This window comes from Haplochromis burtoni, unplaced genomic scaffold, assembly GCF_018398535.1.
Source record: "Haplochromis burtoni strain Fernald_Lab_line unplaced genomic scaffold, NCSU_Asbu1 Contig_147, whole genome shotgun sequence".
Taxonomy (NCBI): domain Eukaryota; kingdom Metazoa; phylum Chordata; class Actinopteri; order Cichliformes; family Cichlidae; genus Haplochromis; species Haplochromis burtoni.
In genome coordinates this window covers 397,882-424,827 of record NW_024582508.1, presented here as the reverse complement: position 1 = coordinate 424,827, position 26,946 = coordinate 397,882, and the positions used below count along the sequence as shown (strand labels likewise).

General features: G+C 40.4%; 2 protein-coding genes across 3 annotated transcripts in view; both read left to right on the top strand.

Moving 5' to 3' along the window:
- tfap2d (transcription factor AP-2 delta (activating enhancer binding protein 2 delta)) overlaps nt 1–5,770 on the top strand; it is a 14,483-nt gene extending 8,713 nt beyond the window's left edge. The window contains exons 4-8 of the mRNA XM_005931561.3: nt 152–317; nt 1,838–1,956; nt 2,079–2,220; nt 3,030–3,143; nt 4,347–5,770. Coding sequence (XP_005931623.1) covers nt 152–317; nt 1,838–1,956; nt 2,079–2,220; nt 3,030–3,143; nt 4,347–4,563 — 758 coding nt within the window. The 3' untranslated portion in view covers nt 4,564–5,770. The remainder of the gene's footprint in view (nt 1–151; nt 318–1,837; nt 1,957–2,078; nt 2,221–3,029; nt 3,144–4,346) is intronic.
- Nucleotides 5,771–14,604: 8,834 nt separating this feature from the next.
- On the top strand, nt 14,605–26,677 carry tfap2b (transcription factor AP-2 beta). 2 transcript variants are annotated; one of them, XM_005931563.3, is made up of 7 exons: nt 14,605–14,705; nt 16,831–17,292; nt 18,746–18,800; nt 19,798–20,017; nt 20,338–20,456; nt 21,351–21,492; nt 25,638–26,677. In XM_005931563.3, the coding sequence occupies exons 1-7, from the start codon at nt 14,658–14,660 to the stop codon at nt 25,924–25,926; spliced, it is 1,335 nt and encodes a 444-aa protein (XP_005931625.1). In that variant the 5' UTR covers nt 14,605–14,657; the 3' UTR covers nt 25,927–26,677. The 2 variants fall into 2 exon arrangements, with proteins under 2 accessions (XP_005931625.1, XP_014192040.1); XM_014336554.2 differs by lacking the exon at nt 14,605–14,705 and adding an exon at nt 15,967–16,545.
- The last annotated feature ends 269 nt before the right edge of the window (nt 26,678–26,946 follow it).

Below are 26,946 nucleotides of genomic sequence, written 5' to 3'. Positions count from 1 at the left end.
TTGCCTTCATTAGAACATTTTGTGCAACCTTCTTACAACACTGAATAGCAAAAAGTAGCCTAAATTTGGCAAACTAGTCCTTTCAAACCTTTACAGTGATGCTGCTTTTTCTTGCACCTTGTTGTAACAAGCTTCCTGTCTCTGTGTGCAGGGGGAACATGTGTGGTGAATCCTACAGATTTGTTCTGCTCAGTACCGGGTCGGCTTTCGCTGCTCAGTTCCACCTCAAAGTACAAAGTCACCATCGCTGAGGTGAAAAGAAGACTGTCCCCGCCAGAGTGCCTCAATGCTTCCTTACTGGGCGGCATACTGCGTAGGTCAGTATGATGCACATACAGGATATTAGTCTGACAACATGCCCAAGCTTCATCACAGCGTCTCTAAATATAACTACACTGATTAAAGAGAGTATATTGATGTATCGGTTTGAAGACAAATCAGACTTATCAACTGTTTTGAGAGTTCGCTTAGTGCGACTGAAGTTTCTGTCTCATCTTACTGCAACATTATGGATCTATATGCTGCTATGACAGAGCTGCTTACAGCTCTAAAGAACTTCAAACTCATTAAGAGTCTAAGCCTAAAATATCCTCTCACAAATAAATCCTGAATCCACTGTGACCACTGGCCAGTGCCTTGATGAGTTTCAGGCATTCATCAGATTCTGATATCTATTTCTGAAGTATCACTTTACAGGTTAATCAGTATCATCTCCGGAGAGTGAGAAACCCAAATTTCAAATGTGTTTAATCAGTAGCAGGGTTGTTAACGGCTTCAATTGGCAGATTAGAGCAATTTCTAAAAAAACAAAAAACAAAAACATTTTGACATACTTGTGGTGTAAAAACATCTGAAAAATCCTAATGTCTCTTTTGGTGCATCCACACACTGTTAAATTCTAGCAGCATGTAATGATATTGGAGTAAGGAGGTGAGTGTGATGGATGAGGACTTTGAAAGTGAAAAAATATATTTTTTTTAAGTGTAAATCTGGCTGGTGAGCATTGGAGAGCGCTGGCTGAATCTTTGTAGCCCTCAGATGAAACAGAGGATATATAGCAGCGCCCACAAAGACTATTGTAGGCGAATGAGGGCCGGGGCTGCACGCGCCGCCATGCCCAGGGAGCCAGAGGGAGGCGAGACCAGGCCAAAGCATGCCAGGATCAGAGGAACCAGAGGAAAGCAAGAGTTGCCAGCGCTGTATTATTGATGAGGTGGAGAGAAAGGGAAGGGGGAAAGAGGAACAAGCAAGCACAGAGAATATGGCTGGTCCTACAAGATGAGGAATCAAAAAAGTAAAATAAAATAAGATAAATGTGCAAATAGCTACTGTTGATCCTCGTGTGAAGAATATAAACTGCAAATCTCTAACAGATGAGTATCTGGAATGTGTTTAATCATGTTGTGTCATTTAATAATAATCACTTCACAAAGAACAACAGAAATGTGCAGAAATGTGCAGAAAGTTGTCTCGAGTGGAACTGCAGGTTTAAAGTTTTATGGCAGAGGAAGGAAGCACATATGCTTTAAAAAAATAACATAAAAGACTAAGGAAGCTTTGTGCCTCTGCCTTAACCTTATGGCTTTGTCACATCAAAACAAATCCATATTCTTGCCTTGTTTCTTGTGAGACTTAATTAAGCACATCCTTTTCAGTAGAACAAGGAGTTCACATTAATTTGATTGTACCTTAGTTCTATGAAAAATGACTGGCTGATTGATGCTGCTTCTGCTCCTGCTGCTGTGCTCCATATATTCAGTCTTTTGGGGTCTTGTATAATTCAGTTGCTTGACTTTGTAGGATATGTGATGCATAGTTCTTTACTATATGTTTCCAGAGCAAAGTCTAAGAATGGAGGCCGGTGTCTTCGTGAGAAATTAGACCGTTTAGGGCTCAACCTACCAGCAGGACGGAGGAAAGCCGCCAACGTAACGCTGCTCACCTCCCTGGTGGAAGGTAAGTAACTTTCCTGCACATTTTTTTTTGTCATTTTCAATTTATATTGCACCACATTAATTTCATAATACAGTTTAATTGTTGTCTCATCAGTCTTTTTTCCCTCTTTTGTTTTCTTTCAGGTGAGGCGCTCCACCTGGCGAGGGACTTTGGCTACACCTGTGAGACAGAGTTTCCCAGTAAGGCAGTGGGTGAACATTTGGCGAGGCAGCACAGTGAGCCGAAAGAAACCAGCGCACGCAAGAAGATGGTCCTGGCTACAAAGTGAGTGAGACACATGCAACGTACAGACACACACTAAAAGAAGATGGCAAGAAACAAAAAACTTTTGCTACTGCGTGGTCACACAGAATAGGTTTTATTTTGAAATTCTGGAAATGTTAATGTTTCTGAGTGATCAGGTTTCAGTTAATGTTTGTCTGTTGTTTAAGGCATGGACAGATCTGTCCCTGTCAAATGTCAGGGAGAGATAAATTTTACTTAAACACTTATATTCCTATTTACAGCCATTACCAGCCATTACAATCCTTTGATTTAAGAAAATCTTTCAGAAAAATGATTAACAAGTAAATATAATAACAGTAGGTAAGTTTTGGTGTGACTTCTTGCTCAAACTGTTGTAAACTCCTTCACCTTACAGCAGTTTCCTGCATGGAACACCTACTGTATGTGGAAAATATTGTGTTACCACATTTAAGGGGTTAGCGCTTATATTTATATAATTGCAAGAGCTTTATTTGTAGTTCCTTTTTACAGTATAAAACTGTATTCTGAATATGCTGAAGGGGAAATAAAACTCCCACTCTTTTCCAGATAAGTTGATTTTGTTCCAATAAAATCAGCCCAAGAGTTGCTATAATGCTAACTGAAATGCAAAAAGACAAGACCAGAAAATGCTGCGTGGTGCAGAATCTTTGGTATCATGTTAGGAAAAACAATGAACCAGTGGAAGTAACTTAAATCTGCATGTGGGTGGATCCAAAATGATGAGGGTGGGTGCAGAAAAAGGAGAAAATGTGATGGTTTTGTTGGAGACAGATGGTAAACCCTCAGTCCCTCCTTCTGTCCGTCAGGCAAATCTGTAAGGAGTTCCAGGACTTATTGAGCCAAGATCGCTCTCCTCTGGGCTCATCCAGACCAACACCAATCTTGGACCTGGACATCCAGAGACACCTCACACACTTCAGGTAACACGTGTGACACGCATAAGAAAATAATGGAGCGTTTCCTTTTTTTTCCCTTAAGGATGTTGCCAATCTTGAGTCACTCTCGGCACTAAATCTACTGAGCGAAGACAGTTTTCTTGCAGAGCCTCGCTCTGTGTTTTCCCACTGACCTCTCTGCCATTTTAGAAAGATGCAGCTGTGCAGTTTGATATTTGGCACAATTGACAGAGGAGGAGGAAACAGCGCCTTGTTAGCAGAAATGTCACATCTATGGCGTCATCATTTGCAGAATATACAACATCTTATCAGACCTCTGAAGGGAGCTGTACTGTAGACTGCTGGGCAGAGAACCAGGATGTGAGCTCAGTGGTAGAAATAAAGTGACAGATTGAACAACAACATCCTTCTGCCAACTTAAGGGTCTGAGCTCAAGGACGAGCAGCTATTTAGCTCTGGACAAACCGGCATGATGATCTGATAGGACAGATGAAATGATATCAGACTTAAAAACTGATTCTTAAAAAGCGTTTCAATGCACATTTTACCTTGTACCATAATCCTGCAATTTTGTAGCGCTTTTAAATTTGTGATGTCATGAATGTTCAGATTCTGATGACTGACTTTGAAAAGAGAGTTTATCTCAAATAAACTACAAAAACACTGTTGGCTAGGACTATCACTACACTACAAATATCAAATACAGATATGGGGACATGATATGACTTTTAGCCAGTATGTCTAATGTTTTTTTTTCAAACAGTCTCTTTCAAAAGTGATAAAAGCCTAAAGTGAATTTGATTAAGACATCACCAGCAGTTCAACAGCCAAGATTAGAATAACCTTAGACAAGAACAACAACAACAATCTTATGTGAAATTTCCTAATCGGCAAAGCTCTAATTTGTATTTCATAGTTTAAGCTGGACAGCGTTCAGGCCTTTGCTAAAACAGGAGCAGAAACTCTGTGTTTCCCAGTAAACTGCTGTAGAAACAGATCATCGCAGAGCATCACAGAGAGGCTTTTCTGACAGACTAAAGAAACTTCATTCAGAGGATTTGAAGCTCCATAATGCAGGAGGAAGGTTTCACCGCAGGTGTGAGAAAATCTGAGTCACTTCAGCTGTTAGTGTCATACAAACTCCCCAACAGCTCCACTGATTCATTTAACCTTCACTTCTTTGGTTTGCCATTGCTCTAATAATCATTTCCCTCTCTTCCCATGCAGTCTGATCACTCATGGGTTTGGCACGCCGGCGGTCTGTGCAGCTCTCAGCACCTTCCAGACAGTGCTGAGCGAGATGCTCAACTACCTGGACAAAACCTCGAGTGGGAAAACGAGCGGAGCCGGCGACCAACAGATCAACAACAGCTCGGAAAAGACGCAGCTCCGGAAAACAGCCGAGCCCCAGAGCAAAGACGGGAAAACAGAAAAGACTGAGTAGCCCCCACCCACCCGGTCCCCGTGCCTTGGAGCGCTGCATTTAGAAGTGTGCGTGCGTGAGTGTGTGTGAACGCGTGCACTCTGAAAGGGGATCTGTTATTTCCCATGCATTGCTGTATCTTCTTTGGGACACTTCCTATTTATTGTTATTTATTTATCTTATGTTGACATGTAACACTAACTGAACTGTCCCAAGCAAGACATCCTGATGTGTGAGCGAAAGCAACGCATCCAGTGTAAATGTGCGTGCGTGCGTGTGTGCGTGTCGTGACAAAGAGGAGCCTTGCCATGGAGATGGCTGTGACTCATCTAGTACTTTATTTCTTTATTTATTAATTCTCAAAACAGGAGGTAAACAACACAGTTTCCCAGGACAGGTTGGGGGGGATACATATTTAACACACACACACACACACACACACACACTCAGGGTTTGTGGGGATGTAATCTAAATCCAGTTAATTCAGGTGTGGATACTCTGCAAAAGTACAAAACCTGGAGCTGTTTTTTTTCCCTCTGAAGAATCATTTAATGTGTTTTTATTTAAACAATAAGAGATATCAAACACACGAGTTACAGTTTTGCTTTTTGTGCAATTTCCATCTGACTGAAATAAAATAATTGAATCTCCCAGACATCCTCAACAACAGAAAACTGAATGCAGCTTTGACCCAAACCCTGATGCACACATACAGACAGACTTTAACACCACACACACACTCACACAGCCACACCCCCTTCACCTGTATGAGCACTTGAACAATGCCAAGCAGACATGTTTTTTTTTTTCATTTTTACACCGTACAATCAGTGCCATAACAGCCTGTATGTTTACCATGCGGATGAAAGACGAAGAGAGTGTTTCTGGACGTGACACTGATGGAAGCCACTGCCCGGGGTGGGCTTCACTGCGCTGTGTGTGAGTGTGAATGTGATAAAGAGAGTGAAAGCGAGAGAGAAGGATCCAACTCAGCCATTTTGTAAAAGGTGACTTTGCAGTTGCCAGCATTACTCTTCCCTGTGCATGTCTATCTTTGTACACTCCCCAGATCGCAAGTTTAGCCGACACGAGCTCTCTGACTCGCTCATGAACATTTGTAAAGATATATATAAATATTTAAATTACTTTTCTTGTAGGCTTTCAACAATATATATGTTAAATCCCTACCTTCTAAAATGCTGGTGTTCAATAAAGACAGTTGCTACGTGTTCTACAATTTACCTTTATATGTCCTGCACAAACACACGCACACACCGATGCACACGCTCCACATACAAAACATACAGAAGGAGGCGACAGAGCAAGTACAGACTAAAGCGAGGCAGCCTAGATCAAAGCAGCCAGAGTGAATTATCCATACGAGTTCATAGTGTTAAAATTATTGAAAGCCAGGGTTCCTCTCTAATGTTGCGAGAAAAGGCTCTACCTACAGAAAAAGTTCAAAAGCCTCCTTTGTGTTCACGAGCATGTGTGCTTTCTTTGTTTGAGCGACTTCTGTCAGGTTTTCTGTTTATTTATATTTCAAAAAAATAAATATATCTAATGATAAAACAGAGAGGAGCAGCTGCCTGCTGGCGTCTCCATCCGGGCTCTGCAGGTTCTGTTTACTTTTTAATATTCCATTCATTTGAAAGGAGGTCACGTTCGCTGCATAACACAAAAATACATAATCAGACAGGATGCATTTACAGTGATGCCTGCACCCGTTTGTCACCCTGAATCAGTGCAAGCAAAGCCTCAGGTGGGAAAGTAATGGTGGCTAAGAGAGATGTAAAGGAAGGAAGTGACACGGGAGCAGAATATCAGTATATTCCCAGGATTGCTGTTATTGTTCGGCCTGGTATTTGACAGATGGCATTATCATCCAAATCCAAATGCGTGCAGTCGGTGTTTTGTGTCTACAACCCCTGAGCTGTAAAGGTTAACTAAAATTGTTTAGAAATCAAGGGTGTTTTTAAACCACTAAATGAAGATATACGCACAATACAAAAGCAGCAGTAAGCGAGGAGGAATAACTACCAAAATATTTGAGCTGGAATTACAAAAACGTATATAATAAACACAGTTCTAGATATTTTAGGGAACCACTTGACATAACACGACTGAGTTAAATCCACAAACCATTTCTTTATTTCTGGGTTTCAGTGGTCGTGTGCAGCGCGGTGGAGGTGGGGGTATGGTTAATGGTGACAAAAGACTAACCCAGTCCTCCGACAACTCAAAAGACAGCAGCAAGGCAAACTTTCAAATCACTATCAAGCAATTCTTACAACATTTTATGTTGGAGCTGAACGTCAATTACTTTGTTGTCAGCAGGAAGACAGTCAACTGTCAAAAATTCTGATTATCCTAAATGAAAGATGCAAAACTGCCTCCTTGTTTCCAGCCTCAAAGTTCTGTAGCTTTCCTGCGATTTTCTATCAAAACTGGAGTGTTTTTAGCAACCTAGATTGGACAAAACAAGCATATTTAAAGATTTAATAAACAGAAAACCACACTGGTGGTAAATCCACTACAAAAGCTGAAGCCACATTTTCACTTTGTGTTTCTATTGTTGCTTTAAAGAGTCTGTCACAAATAGCAGAAGAGCAGCTTTCATGGCGTTGATCTAAAATCCTCTTTTATAATCGGTTCTGAAATGCTTCATTATGTCAGACTGGAGATGGGATAAAACTGCACATACAACAATATTGTGAATAATCTTCTATCTTATACAAAGTTAACTCATATGCTGGCTATTTATTTGTCAACAGGAGACAGAAGACAAATAACATGATAGCACTTTTAGTAGATATTGCAAGAAAAAAAATCAATATTATGGATTCTTTGGGCCACGATTATTATGTTGCAAAAATCTTTTATCGAGGTGGCTGATGGCACCTGCCAAACAGAAGACTGATTTGAAAGTTGATCTGATGAGAGAGCCCGAGTTTACCGCTGCTTTAAGAGTTAAATGAGTACATGAGGGTTCAAATTTGATTTGAGACATTTTCCTGACATTTAATAAGCTACAGACACATCACAGATCCTACTGTCTTGTTTTTGGAGTGACATGTTTCAGTTGTTTTCAATCTCAGCAACATCAGGAACATCAGTCACGTAAGCAGCTGATACAGAAGAATCAGTGTGATATAAAATCAGACTCATGGTACTTGGTTGCAGTGTGTACAAAGGTGTAAGAGGGAAATGTCTATGAAACAAAGCCGGTTTCGGAACTGGTTCTTTGATGTTTGCTGCAGCTTATCTGAGGGACAGAGGTATATACTATACTCACCTACACACGCAGGCAGCTACACATATGCAAATATACACTCGGACGTCACAACCTAATCTCACTTTTGTTTGTTATTGCGCTGCGTGATAAACATGTAATCCCTGAGAAAGACGTCCTCGCTGACCCAACATCAGAATAATGAACGGCTTGATCAAAATTAGCTGGAAAATGAAATCGATACGTTGCCTCTGCCGGAGTTTCTGTAAATTGAAAAATGGACTAGAATGAATCACAAGCCTGACAACAGCAATGCATAATGTGATGGGGCAGCTGATGCATAATTCACACAGTCTATTGATCGTGTTACAATGCAACACTCAGTTATCACCACATAAGGAATTAGAGTATAGTGTCTGTTTTACTACTCTGCTCTTCAGCCTTCAGTGTGGCGTGTTGTTTATTTTGTGATTTATATACGCTCTTTTTATTTTTACTGTTAATCTCACTGCAATTCTGATCTTTTACATGCAGTAATGTTTAATATGCAGAACACACTAAAAGTGTACATCTCCCAACCAGAAAAGCATGCAATGAATACAGCCATTTATATGGGCATGAATTAGACTGTCTGAGGTCTCAGTGGGACTATAACTCCTGCTGAGTGAGCCCCACAGTCACGAATACCAAACTCTGCTAACTTCTAAGCCCCATTTCTCCAGTCTCTGAAGCTATAAACCTCCTCCTCCACCTCTTCTTCTTCCCCAGATTCTCTGCTAAAACCTCTTCCTCCTCCATCCTGATCCTGTTCAGTCCCAGGCCTTTTCTGCTCTGCTACCGTCCTGCTTACTGTCCCCATCACTGCCAGTCAGGTGCACAGTACACACACCTCATGAGCTACTGCAATTCATTTAGGACTACAAGACACCAGACAGAGCACCCTGTTTTCCATGAAATGATGATCTACTTCCATTTGCCAGATCCTGGGAGGCATAAAGGACTGGTGGATATGTTTGAGGGAATGCGAACTTGTGTCTTTTGATGAAAGATGCAATTTTTTATGTTTCCTGTCTCCTAAAAAAATGCAACAATTCCTGCATAATTATTACTTAAATCATTACTCATGTCTGAACATTGTTATGATTTGTTTGACATTTTTCTGGACTAAACCATGTTGCCAGCAGTGAGTATCCCAAAACAGAAGCGAACCTACCGGCTGAATAATATTGTTTTCTTATGTTACTTTGGAGGAAACCTTGAGCCTGTTGTGTCTGGTTGTTCAGTTGAAAGTGTATTTTTAAAAAGTGTAAATCTGATGATAATTGGTCATTAAAAAATATGCTTTCTTCTTCAGAACCTTTACCTGAGTCCACACGTTCAATCTTTGTTCAGATGGTTTATCAATCAAATCGGAATCCAGCTATTCATGTTGCTTCATCGTGCCCCATCACTTGCTTTCTGTGGTGTTCTAGTGCGACCTATTGGTCACTAGATGAACTGCAACTCCAAATCTGATTTTTTTTTCTTAACCCTTGTGATGACACCTACAGCGTTGAATTAGTTTTACAAAGAAATTCTCTATAATATTCTACAATATTACACAAGGCTTGAGCCACCTCCTGTTTCAAAATAATTTACACCCAAAGATGCATACATTTTTAAAGGGATCTTTAAAAGTAGTTCTCTGGGTTTTCTGAAGATCTTTTAAAGTTTTCTTTGGACATTGGCTGCTTTTTCACTCATTTTCAGTCCAGTCCTTGTTGACCATTTTCAAAGGAATATTTTTGTTATTTCTTGACCTGTGAATTTAAGCATAAAAAGGTACCCAACTCAATTCAATTCAATTTTATTTATATAGCACCAAATCACAATAACCAAGGGATGAATACTTTGTGTCTATACATAACAAACAACTTAGCAAATAACCAAAAAAAAGTGTGTTCCAATGCATTTCAAGGAATCTATGGAAAATGCCAAAGACAACATAGTTTGACGGGCATAAAACTGTATTTGTGCACCAACAAGTTGATTCCCATAAAGAGCTATTGGCAAAATCCTGAAAATATACCTCAGCATGGTGTTCATTGTGTCCTTAAAAAAGTGAGAAAACAGGACAAGTTGAGGACAAAAAGAAGGGGGAAAAACAGCAACATTTTTAGATGCATCTAGCCCTTTGGTTGATATATCTAATGTTCACCAAAGCCTCATTAAATACTCTCAGTGGATCGGTGACTGCCAAGAAGCCATAAGGAAGGACGACAGGAAGAAAAGTATGCCCAAGTATGCCAAAAATTGGAATAACAATCAGTTGCAGCAACTCTTATGGAGTGATGAACCCATATTTGAACTATTTAGTTCAAATCACCATCAATGTGTGAGTGTGTGAGTGTGTGAGTGTCTACAGCCATCTGTAACATACAGCGTAGGTTCTGTCATGGTTCTGTGCTGTGGTGTTGGAGATCATGACAAAATCTGATGGAACACATAAAAGTACCATCAGATTTTAATGCACCATGCAATACCATCAACCTGATAGTAATCCCAATCACACTGCCAATGCAATAAAAGTATACCTGGATAGAAATACACAGAGTGAAGCAGCATCAGTCATGGACTGACCTCCCTGGACTCCAGACAGCAACATTAATGAAGCCGTGTGGGATCACATCAACAGAGAGCAGAACAAAAGGCAGCCAACATCCAAATAAGTCCTTTAAGAAGCTTGGGAGACTATTTAAGGACTATTTCTAAAGACTCCTTTAAAAAAAAATCACAAGAAAGCTTACCTAAGAGAGTTCAGGCTGAGTTGAAGAATAAAGGTGGTCCATACCAAGTATTGACTTTCAGCTCGTTAGAATTTTACAAACTCTGTTTTGTATTGTATGTTTGCACATGTTTCAATAAATTGCTACACGTAGTTCCCATTTTACTAACAAAATATAAGACATGAAGGTGACCCAAGACTTTTGCACAGTACTGTATCTCCAAGAAAATAGCACTGCATAATACAGCTATAAGTACACAACATTTCTAAGTTAATATTATGGTAATCCTAGTTAATACTAATAAAAATCTATAACTTTTTTCCAAGTGTAGTCATCTTAAAGACATAACATACAACTCCTATAATGGTCCATTAGCATAGGTTCATTATTGATTTTATCTTTATTGCATAAATTAATTTCTGCATCATTCCTTTTTAACTATAAAGGGACAATTATTAACGTCTCTGCGGACTATTCCTCTAACCTCATTCACTGTTTGTGGCCAGAAAACAATTAAATGATGAGAAGTTTAATCGCTCGTACTTTTAAGCATCATACTCAGTTATTCCTCATATTTATTATGCCAATTTTCCCCAAGCAACAATAGCCTAATGTAATTATGTAAATGCACGAGTGTTCATATGATTTGGTACTATGGCACAAAGCGTGCAGTGTCCTATAAAATGATTCCAATGATTCCAAAGGTTGAAAGAAACATCTTCACAGAGGTGCAAACTTGCAGCACAGCTAAACAACAGGCCAGACAGGTGGAAGCAAACAAACCATCCTCCTGTCTGAAAGCTCAGAGGAAGTCAAAATTAAACAAACGCCACTGATTTTTAGTTGCCTGTAAAAGTGGGGAGCACATAAAGCAGTATTAGTGTGGCATTTGTGTAATGTATGCTGATACATCGTGTGTCAAAGCCCTGCAGGATAACAACCACAACTATGCCTCCAGACTTCCAGACTGTCAGGACATCTGTTACTGCTGACAGTCATATGTCCTGCCATGTGTGTGTTTGTATACACATGTAAGTGTGTGTGTGTGTGTGTGTGTGTGTGTGTGTGTGTGTGTGTGTGTGTGTGTGTGTGTGTGTGTGTGTGTGTGTGTGTGTGTGGTGCATGAGAGAGAGAGAGAGAGAGAGAGGAAGAGAAAGAGAGAGAGAGATGAGGAAAAAAAGATGGGTAGATCTTTGGCAGCAGGGCCTTGCAGAGAAAACAGGAACAGCCGCGCTCCTTCAACATTCATGTCTGGTATCCTCAGTGTCATTTTTTTCCTTAATATTTTTTTTTTTATTGCATTAAGAATAAAATCAGCTCAAATGTGGCAACAATGTCAGAGAAAACACACATACATGTACCAGGACAGTACACTGACATATATAGACAACTTCATGAGCTCATCATTTGAACTGGATTTAAGAACTGCAGCTAAACCAAAGTCATATTTTACAACAGCTATCAACAGATATGTGTATGCATATTACAAGACAATACTATATAAAAGCCTTGAGTTGACATTAGACAAATTAACTCAGCCCATCTTTTCATCTTTAAAATAATTCTCCTTTGCAGTCATAACCTTATCTTAGGAAGAAATCCAGCATTCCATGAAAGGTCTTTTGAATTACAAAAAGTGCATGTATGGTGTAATGGCACTAGGGGGAGCAATTTACACACACTTGGGCAAATTCTCTTGGGTTACAGCATGGGACTGCTATAATTGAACTTGGCTTCAAATATTATTTTTGTTTACTATGGATTTAATAAGGAATTCTGTGCAAATGTTACAAAAAACAGTGTGTCGCTCAGCTGGTGGATTTCACACTGACTGGTTCAGACTGGAGACAAATGGAAGGGTAAAATACAGGGAGACAAATGGTATCAAATTCAAATCTGTCAAGCCAGGGAATTATGAATTCATAGCATATCACCAGTGCACAAATAAGCCTTAAAACTGGGTAAACCAGAATCACCCGTCTTGTGCTGTCCACACTCTGCAAGTGTTTGCTTTGACAGAAAAAGTGAATAATTTTCTGTCCTACCCTTTTTGCTTTCATCACATCACATGATGCTGTGCAAGAGGATGTGAAAATAACTCATAATCACAGTTTACCATCATGCCCAATATTCATTTAGTGCCACAAAGAAAGTGCTTTCACAACTCGAATCAACAAGTTTTCCAGTGTGAGATCTTTAATAGTGACACATAAACACCATAAAAAAGATTTGTTGGGATGGTGATGTGATTCATAATGTGTTAGTTAATGTCAGTCATGATGATAATATAATTTTGAAGTACCTAATGGAAAATTGTATCCATACTGAGCATGCCTCATATTAAAGCTGATCTGTCCCTTTTACTATGCAGCATCTGATCTTGTTACAGGCAGCAATGTGCCCAGATTGGGTCGATATAAACCACACCTGTAACTACACATCACACAGGCTGAGCAGGAACTTAATCATATATTTCTATCATAATCGTGGATGTGTAATTATTCCAAAGATTTTTGTTCCTTTATTTTTTCCTCACTGTTTATCAGAACCCATCTTTTTCCCTAAAAGGCAATGGTATGGGAACTTGTGAGTATATGGTGTCACATCATACCCAAATTTAACTCATTCACTGCCAGCCATTGGCAGTGAATGAGTTAAACCCATTGACTCATTCACTGCAATTGACGGCTATAGACGTCAATGGCAGTGAATGAGTTAAATAGCAGTGCAATAAATGACCACATCTGAAAATTTTTGAGGTCTTGTTTAAACCCTGCTCTGTTGCCCCGTGGGTGATGTGGTTTAGTCGTTAACACTCACAACAAGAAGGTTTCTGGTTCATATCGGTGCAGAGTTTGCATGTTCTCCCAGTCACTGAGTGGATTTCCCACAGTCCAAAGACTTGCATGTTAATTGGTTAATTGGTGATTCGAAGCAGTTAAATTTCACAGAACAGGGCTCTGTATTAATGTAGTGAATGTAGTAAATGTGGCTTGTAGTTTAAATTTTTTTTAAAGCAGTTAGTAAAACTAAAACATGGCAGTCCATTTCTGTGAGAATGTGCAAAAATCCCTCTTGCTTTAGTGCAGATTTTAGCCTTATACTGTAGTCATGTTGCTGGGTCTGTTTATTTGTGACCTGCAAAGACAACTTTCTATAGCACAGTATAAACACTCCAATGCAAGCAACTGTACAAAGGGAACAGCTCAAATGGATGAGTGAAGGAAACCAAATGCAAGGCACAAGAGCTCACTGATCAACCAGTTTTATGTTGGTGAAAATGACATAAATCTTACATATTCAACAACAAAAAAATATCAACCCATCAACTCATTAGGGATTTCTTTTTTCTGAGGAAACATCATCATATTTTTGGAAGGATGGTGTTCATGCCTCCAATGTATCATGCCTCCAATTACATTACATATCATAATGTAAATCTTTTTTTTTTTTTTAACTCACAGTAAAAGACATAAATATATGGATTTTATGGGTATGTTTTATGTAAAGCAATATTACGAAATAGATGCAAAAGAAATGTTGAGAAAAAAATTAAACTTTATGACATTGTCACATGTGTATGTAGAAATCTACTAAGTATCCCATTTGTGCTCCATTAGATAACGACCTAATTAATCATTTTTATTTATTTAATTTCGTTGTTTTTTTTAATCACATATGATTACAAACATTTACAGTGAAAGAGATGAAAGTCAAGGTACAAAAAAAATCTAACAATGCATAAGAGTTGCATAAGTGTCCAACAAGTAAACAATCTATATGTGGTTCAGTGCTGTGTGTACGAAGATACACACCACACTCGTGTATTAAAGTTACCTGCTGCTTTTAACCTGCCCTATTATTATTATTATTATTATTATTATTATTATTATTATTATTATTATTATTATTATTATTATTATTATATAATGTTACAGCAGTGGAGTCCATACAGGGGTTCCCCATTCACAAAGCCTGTCTGAAGGTACGGAGGGCGGAGGGAGGGAGGGAGGGAGAGGGAGAGAGAGAGAGAGCGAGAGAGGGAGAGAGAGAGAGAGAGTTGAGGCATCCCTTCTTCACTTGGCTGCATTCGGTTTACCGACACCGGAGAAGCGACCATGCTGTGGAAACTAGTTGAGAATGTCAAGTATGAAGATATTTATGAGGTAACGTTACCGTCCAGCTGTTTGTGACTCGGGGGAAATAGACTAAATGAAGTTATTAGACATGCTTTTGGAGTTCATTTGTTGGATGCTGTTGAGTGAAGTGTTTTCCACGAGGCTTTAAGGCCTCGTATTCATGTTGCGATGACTGTGAATATGAATTGGAGAACCATTTGGCACATGACAGATTTATTCAGGCATAAAACGGATTAATTTGTGCTGAAATGTTTTCAAGTGCTCACATTATTTTAAGCTGTGCTTGTCGCTGTGGTGCAGTGTTCAGTTTTGGGTACATAAAATATGTGACACTGCCTACATGAGGGCTGTAATCAGTCAGATTTTACTTTGGGCTTTGGGGTAAATTAATATTTAAAGCAATCTAAATATCTTTTTTAACATAATAAAAAAAATAATAAGGTGCAAGGACTATAAGTTCATTCCCAGGACCTCAACGTGACCCAGTAACTAATGAAAAGCTCATTTTGACATTTTTAAATTACAGCGAAAGACAAATAAGGTGGAGAACCGCTGTGTCAGAGCAGGGTGATGATGTGTAGCCTATGGAGTATGTAAATGACTTGGCTTTGATCCCAGAACAATCATTTTTAAAAAAAAACGGTGAGGGGAAAGGAGAAAGAAAAAGTGAGAAATACGACGCACGCGGGGGCGAAAACGCTGCTCCGGCTCGCGCTGAATGGGCTCGAGCACAAAGCAGACGAAGAAAGGGTATAGCTCGCGAGGCCCCTCGGCTGAGCCCGGTGGGAAGCCCTTGTCTCGTGCCACACATGGTTTTTCTCCCACGGCGCGAGGGAGGGGAGGCTATAATGTTGTTAAACAAGTCACCCAAGAGGGCAAAGAGGAGAGGCTGAACGGTCTACAATGCAAAGTTTAATCGCTGCTTCTGAGTTCACACGAGCCCCTCACGCGTCCTGCCTTGTCTGTGTGCGTTTGTTTTCGGTTGGCAGCTGCAATATGACTTGAGCTACCTTAAAATTTCAAGAGTGTGAGTGTGGTGGGGTGAAGTTGGGGTGAAAAGTCAGAGTAAAATCTGAAAGTGGCTAATGCGCTCTTTTGCGGTTACTGTGGGTTTGTGCGTCAGCTCAAAGTTCTTTTCTGTCTCTCTCTTTTTTTTTTTTTGCTTTATTGAATGCATTTCCGCTTTGTTTGGCGTTGACTAACCCAACAAGGCCTGTTTTTATTGCCATATTGTCTTCTATTGGTTTCGCAAATAATTTCTGTGCAAACAGACTTTTTACGTTAAGTAAAAAGTCTGTTTGCACAGAAATTATTTGCGCAAAAGTGTCTCCACTGGCAAGAAAGTGCGCTTTATTGCGTCAGCTTTTATATATAAAGGGGCCCCAGAGCGGTATTTTATGTGACAGAGGATTCCTCACGGGTCTGGATACCCTGTTCGTTTTCTCCTGCGAGAGAGAGTCCTCTTTCAATCTCCTGCTGTTCGCGCGTCGTTTCGGCTCTCCACGGAATTTCAACGTCACTCACGGTTGCGCGAAAGGCTTCACGCTCCATGTGTCGCCAGTCCCCTGCCTCGCGCACATTAATATTCCTGTAAGTCTCAGTCATGAATAACAATTACACCGTATACCGGGGGTAGAGGAGGGAGCTCGGTGCTCACACTCAGAGCGGTGGCAGCTCCAGGCGGAGGAAGGTTCTGTATGGTGTTGTAGATCGGGCCGTGCCTGCAGATACTCTTCATTCTTACCTGGGATGATTTTGGCTGTATCGGCCCTACACGCTCCGTCCTACACCGCTATTCTACCGTGAACCCGCTTGTGATACACCGGCAGAAGGTTTACAGATGTTAGTTCATCCTTACTCCACCGCGGTGAGTTTTCTTCAGAGTATTTCAGAATTCGTTTACGCAAACGGTAAACCCCGTAGATATGGCTGGCAGGTTTTTAGTTGTGAGACAGTTTAATTTAGGCTGTGACATTTTTTTCCTCCAGGCTCTTATGTGTTTTTGTTCAGGAGTTTCAGTGCCAGTTAGGCTTCTTTGGCTACATCACCAGAGGCAATTTGCAAAATGATCTTGGGCCTTCGTTTCTTTAAATTGTACTTCCAGTTCTACAACTGGTTCAATTTTTCTGTTCTTTTCTGCATCCTGTTCAAGGACCGGCATGACGGTGTCTCGAGCCACAGCTCGCGGCTGTCCCAGCTGGGTTCAGTGTCGCATGCGGGACCCTACTCCAGCGCGCCACCGCTGTCTCACGCGCCTTCCTCGGACTTCCAGCCGCCGTACTTTCCTCCGCCGTACCAGCCGCTCGCTCACTACCAGAGCCAGGATCCGTACTCCCACGTCAGCGACCCATACTCCCTGAACTCCCTGCACCAGAGCCAACAGGGAGCATGGGGAGCCCGTCAGCGGCAAGACCCCACGGGGGACCGGATGGAGAGCTCCGCTCTGCTGGCGCAGCCTCGGGCCTCGCTGCCCCAGCTATCCGGGTTGGACCCACGGCGGGACTACGGAGGTGTAAGACGGCCTGATGTGCTTCTTCACTCCGCTCACCCCGGACTGGAGCCTGGTATGGGAGACGGACTGCTACACGGGCTGCACGGTATGGAGGATATTCCGGTAAGTTAAAGGCACAGCTGAGATTTGCAGAGATTGAATGCACATATAACATAATTTCAGATTTTCTTGCTCCAATTATGTCATATAATTTTAAGAAATCATGTTTAAGAACAGGCAGACAATGGCAAATCCTCAGACTTGAACCATCGAGGAGAAAATTCGCCCTACTTTTATTCACAATTTATTGAATAGTTCATAGTTTGTAGATATAAACAACGTACATTATAACGGTGAATTTCCCCTGACAACAAAAACACTTCAATTGAACTAAAACAGACGCATTTACAACACCCAAAAATAAGCAATAAATAAAATGGAAACCAATTTTCACTGGAAGAAAAGAAAGGATATATGTTGACAGTTGTCTTGTTCATTGTCTACGCATGACTCTCGTGCCTTTAGAGTTAAGGTCAGTGAACTTGGGGCAGCTCCCTCAGGGCTGGATGCTCACAGCAGCTGTAGCCAAACGGATGGCTCAAAGCTTAAAAAAAGAAAAGAAAAGAAAAAGACTTGAGATACCCAAGAAAGACTTTTTAAAAAAAAAAATCAAAATCAAAATCAAAAGAGAAACATGTGTTTGCAAATAAAGCATCATAAATCTGGCTTTAGGCAGTAAATTAAATGTTCCTCGCGGTTTATTTAAAATTTCATTTTAACATAGTTTAACACGTTAGACATAGTTTTCAAAGACGATAACAAATTACGCAGATTAAATGACATTAAATTATAACAAATTAAAGAATATTTTTTACTTTCGTTTTTAACGCAATATGTATTATTATTATTATTATTATTATTATTATTATTATTATTATTATTATTATTACTTGCTGTTTATTTCCTTTCTTAGAGTCTTGCTTTGCTGCTAAAACGCTATAAATTCACAGAGCGAGATACTAAAGACTTAGTGAAAAAGGTTTATTGTAAAGCTGTGTAGGATTTTCATTTTCTACTCGTTTCCCCCCTCAGGGCACAGCCATCACGAATTGTTTGCCATTTAACCTCCACAATAGATTCTCATTTCGGGCTTTCCGTGTTTGTGTTTTGCATTTATTAACCCCCATATAAATTTGTTTTTGCATATTTGTTTCTTTGTATTTGGCTGTGACGCATTCGTGACAACACCCGGTCTATTTAACAATTTATTTGGCAAGATGATGAATGACACTGATGAATGATGGGGGTTTGAATGTGTGGGAATAGCTGCTTCTAACCACGTCGTGATGAATGAAAGCACTGCATTATGAGCTAGATTGGACCGATGTCTGAAAACAAATAGCTCAAAAGTGTATTCCGCCCCCTCCTTTTGAAACCTTACATGAATATTTTTTCTTCTTTTTCTTTTTTGTTTTTGCTGGACTGTGTGATTGAGGCTTGTCAGGTAAATCACTGGTTAACTTTGTGTACAACAGGGTTGGATGTTTTGCATTTATCTTCTCTCTTTTTTAAACAGACCGCTGATGACACCAACGGGACGAGCATCCTGGATCAATCAGTGATAAAGAAAGGTAGAAACACACATTCTCTCTTTAATACAAAGACACACATCTCTGTTCTCTGGGCAATGTGGCCTTACTTTAAAAAATATATATATATATATAGTAATAATTGAAGAATATCACAGGTGGAAAGAGGAAATACGCGCGCTCTATTCTCAAGACAATTTATTTGGGTTTCTTCACTCCTGGGATATTTGGATAGGTTCTTATGAATTATAATGATTTATTGTATGGATATGTGTGTAACCTCCGGCCCAGTCCCTCGGGAAATGTCATGATCAGTATGGTTGTGACCTTAACTGGAAAAGGCGTTCTCGCCGAGTCTATTCATGGAGTTTCTCGTATTTTGGGAGCCGGGATGAGGAGTCTGAAGCCGAGGTAACGACCCTGGTATATTGACTATCAGGCAGTGTGTCGCTGACAGGCTGCCACGCTGCCGCTCTGATGATGTGCGGTGATTTAGTTACGGGATGTTGAGTGACTGAGCTCCCCGCGGGGCATTTAAGCCGCTGATGTAATAAATGGCATCGCTCACGGAGATCTCGTGAGCTCGTTTAGAGCTAATCTGCGGCATTATCCCCCGTGGAGCCATCAAAACCCCCTCGCACTGGCCCTTATATGCGCGCATCCACGAGGCAGGCTGGCTGGCGGTTTCCCCTTTACTTCACGACATTAACAAGAGCATTAGCGCGCGGGATGAAGAAGCATCCAGTGCTGCTGGTGGGTGTTAAACCGGCCGTGGAGAAAAGACAGGGAGGTGGTTAATGCGATTTGAGAACGTGAGCCAATCAACAATCGATAACGCTGTAATGAGAATGTCGCGCGACATTAAATAACAGCAAATGCCCGGCACGTGGGCGCTTCATTAGGCCAGGGCCGCCCCCTGCGCGCGTGGTCTCACTGAGCAAAGTTTGGCACAAAGGAGTGATGTAAAGATTTCAAACTTGTGCCCCCTGAATGTGAAAGCATGTTATGTAAGAAATCCACTCTAACCTTCCTCTTTCAGTCCCCATGCCACCCAAGAACGTGGGTTCCCTGATGCTCGGTAAGGACGGACTGATCGGAGGAGTGACCGTGAACATAAACGAGGTGTTCTGCTCGGTACCAGGCCGCCTGTCGCTGCTCAGCTCCACTTCAAAGTATAAAGTGACCGTAGGTGAAGTGCAGAGGAGACTGTCCCCGCCCGAGTGCCTCAACGCCTCCTTGTTGGGGGGCGTGTTGAGAAGGTACGGATGTAGCCTTAAAGCATGTTGACGCACAACGTGGAGTTCAGGAATAACCTCTAGAAACTATGAGGAAAAAACTTGTGTGCATTTAATTTGCAGGAGCAGTTATTAATGAGACTATGAGAAGCATGAAAAGCTATGCCATATAGATTTTTTTAACATTAACTGGTAGACGAGATCAAGCTAAATAAATGTTGTCCAGAGCACATATTAATATATTGTTTGTTAATTTGGAGCGATTTATGACATTTCGCCAACATGTGTGCGCCGTAACTTTTACTTTAAATACAGTTCATATGCTTTCCTCCTTTTTTCTGCAGAGCAAAGTCTAAAAACGGTGGGAAATGCCTGAGAGAAAAGCTGGAGAAGATTGGACTGAATCTACCTGCTGGGAGACGCAAAGCTGCCAATGTCACACTACTAACATCTCTCGTGGAAGGTGACCGACTCATTTTTTGGTGATAAAAGCCAAATCTTTAATTTTATTTTATTTTTTTATTATTGTTTTCAAGAGTTTCAGGATTCCCCTTCTGCTTTCCCCTTACACCGCCACAACTCCCTGTAACTGGATTTCTGGCTATGAGCACAACTCAATATAGTGCCATTTATCAAAAAATATATAAGAAAAAAATAACTTTAAAAAAAAAAAGTTTCTATCATGTGAAAACTCGAGAAAAAATACATGAATTGTAAAAATCTGGGATTATAAAAGTCATGCGTGAAAAATGCGCCTTTATTCATAAAATGTCTGTTAAAATGTAGCCAGGGAAATATTCATTGCCGATAGATGTGTTTGAGGCTGCTAAATTAACGGATTAAAGACTGGAGGTTGGGCCCATGCCTTTGGCTACACCAACATATAGACCGAGTGCCTGTGTCTTACTAAAAACAAGTAACGTGAATTTACTTTTTAAAGAAAGTATTTCTTTTGAGTGATGACGACTTACTTTTAAATGTATAAACTGCACGACTGTTTTATTCGTGCCTGTACGGTATAACCCAAAATAAAGTGGATCATTTTGAATATTAATTAGCAAGTAAAAGGTACTAATGTTTAATCTACATGATAAAAATAAAAAACTTAAAACAGTTTAAGTGTTTTTGAGTCAGCTGAGAGGACAGCTGTGGGAGGGTTCTGCCTAAAAAGATACGGCTTTTTGTCAGTGACGTTAATGAGTTAAAAAATGATCATAAGAATAATTAAATGACACCTGACAATACTCATACTTTTTTTTGAAGCCAGTATCTCGTGAACCGAAAGATCTTGTTCGTTTGTATTTATACTTATATTTACAGTTGCAATATATAACACATCTAATACCTTCCCCCACAGGTGAAGCGGTCCACCTGGCTCGGGATTTCGGTTACATCTGCGAGACGGAGTTTCCCACCAAAGCCGTGAGCGAGTACCTCAACCGCCAGCACGCGGACCCCAACGAGTTGCACACACGGAAAAACATGCTGCTGGCGACAAAGTGAGTTTGATGGAGCGTTTGATTAGATTCTGTTCTCTCATAGCCTTTATGGGTGTTTTCTCTCATACAGGATATAGACTGTCTGCACTGCATCATATAGAAGTGGATGGAGGATGATGATGGGATTGAAGTGCGAGAACGTAATGCTGAATTATAATTCAAATGGCTTTTTTAGTATTAGGACACATTCAGACACAGCAGGACATTGTTGAAAGTAAGGTGTCAGAAAGACTGGGCCCTAAACCACCTTGCAATACTTCAAGTCAGCAAAGAAACAAGGAGTAAAAATCCAACAAACAACAAAAGAGCAACAAGAGAAATAAAGTTAAATGTTTGGGTTTTTTAAAAGTCCAATATGTCTCAGATGCTTCTAATTCAGACTTCTTGTTGCAATTTAAATGTTTCAGATTTTTCCCATTAGACAAGGTTTACACATTATTACTGCCTTTTGGTAGCATTTCTGTTGTCCTTGTGTTTTGTTGTCCATTGAAATTGCATAACATTTACACATGCATTCTGAATAGCACAGGGTAATCACTTTCTGCAAATAGGTACATTTAGGGAGAATTAAATTATTATGAAATTAAGGCCAGTCTCATTTCCTGAGGTCTTTATGGTCCATTTTAAGAAACCCAGAGGGTGTGAACCCCTGCTATACTCTGTGCCTTATCCTATAGTCCACTCTGCCTTAGTGGCATTTGGAGAGGAAATTGTGATATTTTTTTAATGAAACCCACTGAACTATATCTAACTTGTATTTAAATGGCTGACTGGGGGAAAAAACTGCAATGCAGAAAAAACAGGGCAGTTAAAGTCAGGTCAAGTATTTGAGAAATGAGCTAAAATAGAGCCAAGAATCTAAACCAAAATTAACAAGACATCGGTTTTACCCTTTTTATCAGGACAAATTGTGCACACATTAGCTTCCTTACAAGCAGCTTTTTCACAGAATAATCTTGAGGTGAGGTGGGGCACTATTAACACAGCCTATAAACACAAACCCTGATGTTTCTATATCTGACCTCAGTTTCTGGTCTTAGAGATAATCTGTTTTATTTGCACTTTTGTAAAGTTACTTGTAGTGATATATTTTTTATTAATAATTAGGAGATCCTGGAATTTAATTAAGGCTCTTCTGAGTGCACATGGGCAAGATAGTTTTTTTTCTTTTTCTAAATAATTGTTGAAGATTTGAAATTAATTTATAAAAGTCCTCCACTCAGGAAGCTTATATTTTTAGCTTGCATAAGTGTTGTTGTCTGCTGGCCTGCATAAACCATCTGTCCGTCTATGTGTGTGTGAGTGTGTGTTTGTGTGGTGCTCAGTATGTACAATGTGTTTGGTGGTGGATGTCTGATGCTCAGATTGAAACCTGTTCCAATACTGTGCATCAGTGCTGCCTGTTAGAAATTCATTATTTAGCAGTGGAGTGTTTCAAGTCGTCAGAAAACAACAGCGAGAGCCTTGAGTGTAGCCCGGGGTGGCGGCTTCTCCTCTCTACTCCCCTAACCCCAGCTGGGCTCGGCCTGCACAGCCTGTCACTCATTTGCTGGAGCTCTGCCCTTAGGCCGCTTACAGGGTGTGTGCGCACGGGCTGTGCAAGTATGAATCTGTGAAAGGGGGGAGGAAGAGGGAGAAGGAGGTCTCTTGAATTTAAAATGTGAGCCTAAAACCAGGGGATGATTTAACAAGGAGAACTAGGTGAATAGGTTATTTTCTCTTACAGTTGCATTTGAAATCCAATGAAAAATTAAGATCCATGTTACTAACCACACATTCTTATATCTAAATATTAGTTATCCATTTAGAAAACTCTTAATCGGATGATTTTTGCATTATTTTCACCGAAGGGGTATGCATTTTCTCCATTATGGAAATATGTAATATTTGAAATTACCCTTGTTTCTCTGGGTTCTGCTATATCACTGTATTTCACATCCTCATAGATCAGAATGACTGATCTTTGAGAATGATTGAATTACATACAATTCAATTGTACTGAATTGTATGTAAATTCAATACATGCTTTAAGTGTCAAAAGTAGTTAGGAAGAAAATGTTTATCTTCTCTACAAAAATAGGGAAATGGGAATGGTAAAATGCTTGTAATATACATAAAAACACAAACACCCATGCTAGAACTGAACTCGTGCTCTCCCTGTATCCAGGTGCAGGTGTTAATCACAGACTGCTTTTATGTTCATGCAGTGTTCATGAGAGTTAAACAGAGTTAAACAAGGCAAAACTGAAAGAAAATATGTAAGGGTTCACGGGGGGAGCACTGGGAAAAAAAGAAAGAGTTAAAAAAAATAAAGGTATAAGCATGATTTTTTTCCCCTTAAGTCATATTACGGTTAATTTTTGTTCTGTTAAGTTTATTCATTGAACACAATCAAAAGGGAGTCGTCAGAGTGGTGGGTTTTTAGGTCATTCTGAGTGATGATAAGTAACTTTAGCTTTCATCCTCATACTATGGAAATATGTGAAGTTAGCTTTTGAAAAATGTTCTCCGAGTCTAAACATTTAGTGACAAAAAACAAAACAAAACAAAAACTGTAAATTTCAATTTAGAGGGATATGATTACACAACACTGATGATGGCTTCTATCAATTTGTTCTAAATAAATAATACTGAATGGAATTTTAAAAATACACACACACACACACACATTTTTTTTTTTTTTTTTTTTAATAGACACAGCACACACAGTATGTGGTGGACAGACACGCACACACTCAACATCACACGACACACACATCATGCTATCACAACCACACAATCTATCGTTCCTCTTCCAATGCGTTACATTTTAAAATAGCTTCAATTTTTCAAATTATAAAATGAGCTGTTTTATGTATTCTTTCCTTTCAGGAAAGGTGGGTAGAGCTGTGCCGCCTTTAGGACCTGCTAAAGAATTTCATTAGTCTGGGTTTAGGAACTGTTCTGAATAATTTTGGGGGTCTTTTCCAAGTTCGCATCTATACAGTTTGCTTTGCATTATTTCAGCCGACTACTAAACTGCTGAAAACTTAATGCAGCCTACTTGGTGCACAGCGCTCTATTCTGCAAGCAGTTTTAGTTTGAGTGGTATTGCTTTCATTTTAGGAAAGTCTAAAACTAACATTGCAGTTTAGCATTCATGCCTCCAACATTACTGTCTTTGAGCTGTGTTTCAACAGGGAAGTGGTTGTCCCACTTTTTTTTTGATGTGCCCCTTTCAAAAGCTTGGGGGGGGGGGGGGTTCACACTCTACACCCCACACTTTTAAAAATAAAAAATGATCCAACTTGAATTTTAGTTTGATAAAACACTGCACAATTGTGTCAGCAAACTCAACAATGAAATTAGTTTCATACCATTCCCCCCCCCCCCCCCCCCCCCCCTCTTCCTCGCCCCACCTGCTGTGGTTTTATGACCCACAGTTTGAGAACCACAGCTACAGGGCATGATTTTCCAAAAATGTGAAAGTCAAACCAGCATGGAGATTTGAGTCAATTTGTTTCTTTTTGCAAACACTGAACTGTGAAATAGCAACATGTGATTCCAGCATATGAACTGATTGTATTCACTGCGGTTTCCAGAACAGCTGGAGGAAAGTCTGCAATCAATGCAACAAAATTCCCTCACTGTCACTGAGAAAGCTCTCAGTCTGCTCTTGGGGGACATTTAGTTACATTTTGCAATTAGGCATGCCTGCACAATTTACATCTGGAATGGGACTCAGAAAGTCTTAAGTACTGTAGGATCAGGTAAAGTGTTAGTTACTTTATAAAGTTCTAGTGTTAAAAATGCCTACAAAGAATTTCAATAATCAAAATTCAAATCTAATTATGTGCAGCTAATGTTTTGGGGCCCCAAGGAAGTCTTGGGCTCTGAGGGATGTTCTTTATTGTGCCTGTGTGGTAATTTTCGAATATTGGCTTTTAGAGATTTTTAATATGATGTTGTCTGCTCTGCATTTTGTGTCAGCTTTGTCATTAATAACCTTCTTGAGGAAATCCTGAATAAATCATCAGTGTTTTGTTTTAATGACAGCAAACTGGCAGTTATTTGTCATATATCAGCTTTCCAAAAACCCTTTTGGGGAAAGCCTAAGATGATGCAGAGCTCCCTCCTGACGTCTTGTTGTGTCTTCTCTCCTGCAGACAGCTGTGTAAGGAGTTCACAGACCTGCTGGCCCAGGACAGGACTCCCCTGGGCAACTCAAGGCCCACCCCCATCCTGGAGCCTGGCATCCAGAGCTGCCTCTCCCACTTCTCCTTAATCACGCATGGTTTTGGTTCGCCCGCCATCTGCGCTGCACTCACCGCCCTGCAGAACTACCTCACCGAGGCTCTCAAAGGACTCGACAAGATGTTTCTCAACAACCCTCCCAACAACCGGCATGGGGATGCTGGCAAGACCGGCGACAAAGAGGAGAAGCAGCGGAAATGAAGCAGGAGAAGGAGGGGAGTGATGATCGAGAGCTGAGAAGGAGGCAGACACACAGACAGAGGCGTTACACCGTTACTTCTAGCTTTACACCCCTGCGACTGACCTGCCACGCACGGGGCTGAGGTGGAGGAGGAAGGGGAAGGCTCGGCAGAGAGAAAAAGGCAGAGGAAGATACCCGTGGGCCAGTGTCAGAGAGCACAGAGGGATTTTTCATCTGTGTTACGTTCTTTTCATTCCCCTGAGGACATGGTGGTTACTGTGTTACATTCATTTCGCTCCCCCTGCCTGCATCCTGTGAGACTGAGATGCTGTGAGCAGCCAACAAACAACATTGTGTCTGTGTGCCTGAGTGAGTGTGTGCTTGTCTGTGTGTGTGTGTGTGTGTGTGTTTGTCTTCACACAGAAAAAGCATTGTGAGATTGGGTGATGAGCAATCTATATGTGAAACAGGGTTGTCTGGTTATTTAACACAAGAGGAGGGAGAGGAGGAGAGGTGTTAATTTATGTGTGTAAATATTTATTTATATTAATTTAAATGGATGGTTGTGTAAATAGGTGCGCCAGCTATTTTGGAGTAGGCCTATTAATCTGTGATTTGACCTTTGTGAGCCGTTTGGGGGACAGGACTCATCCAGTGTTTTTCTGTTCTTATAGAGCTGTTGTCATGGTGCTGATGATGGGTAGACATGCTTCTAATTGTCCAGTGATTTCATTTCTATCATATTGATAATAAACCATGTGTTTTATTATGCGAGGTGTGCAGCCTGCGCCTTTTCTCCAGGGAAATTTCAAAGCAGAGTCTCAGTAAAGGCTGGGGTTCAACTTGTATTCATTTGTGTCATGAAATATTGAAGAAGAGCAGCTTTCTGGAAGAAAATTCAACTTTCTGAATGACCGGAAGTGGATTGATGCCAGGATTTTAACACTGTTGTTCAATGTGTAATAAGTCAGGTTCACAGATCAGGCATCTTTGGGTGTAGGAAAAAAAAAAGAAAAAAACACCGAACCACTCAAATAAAT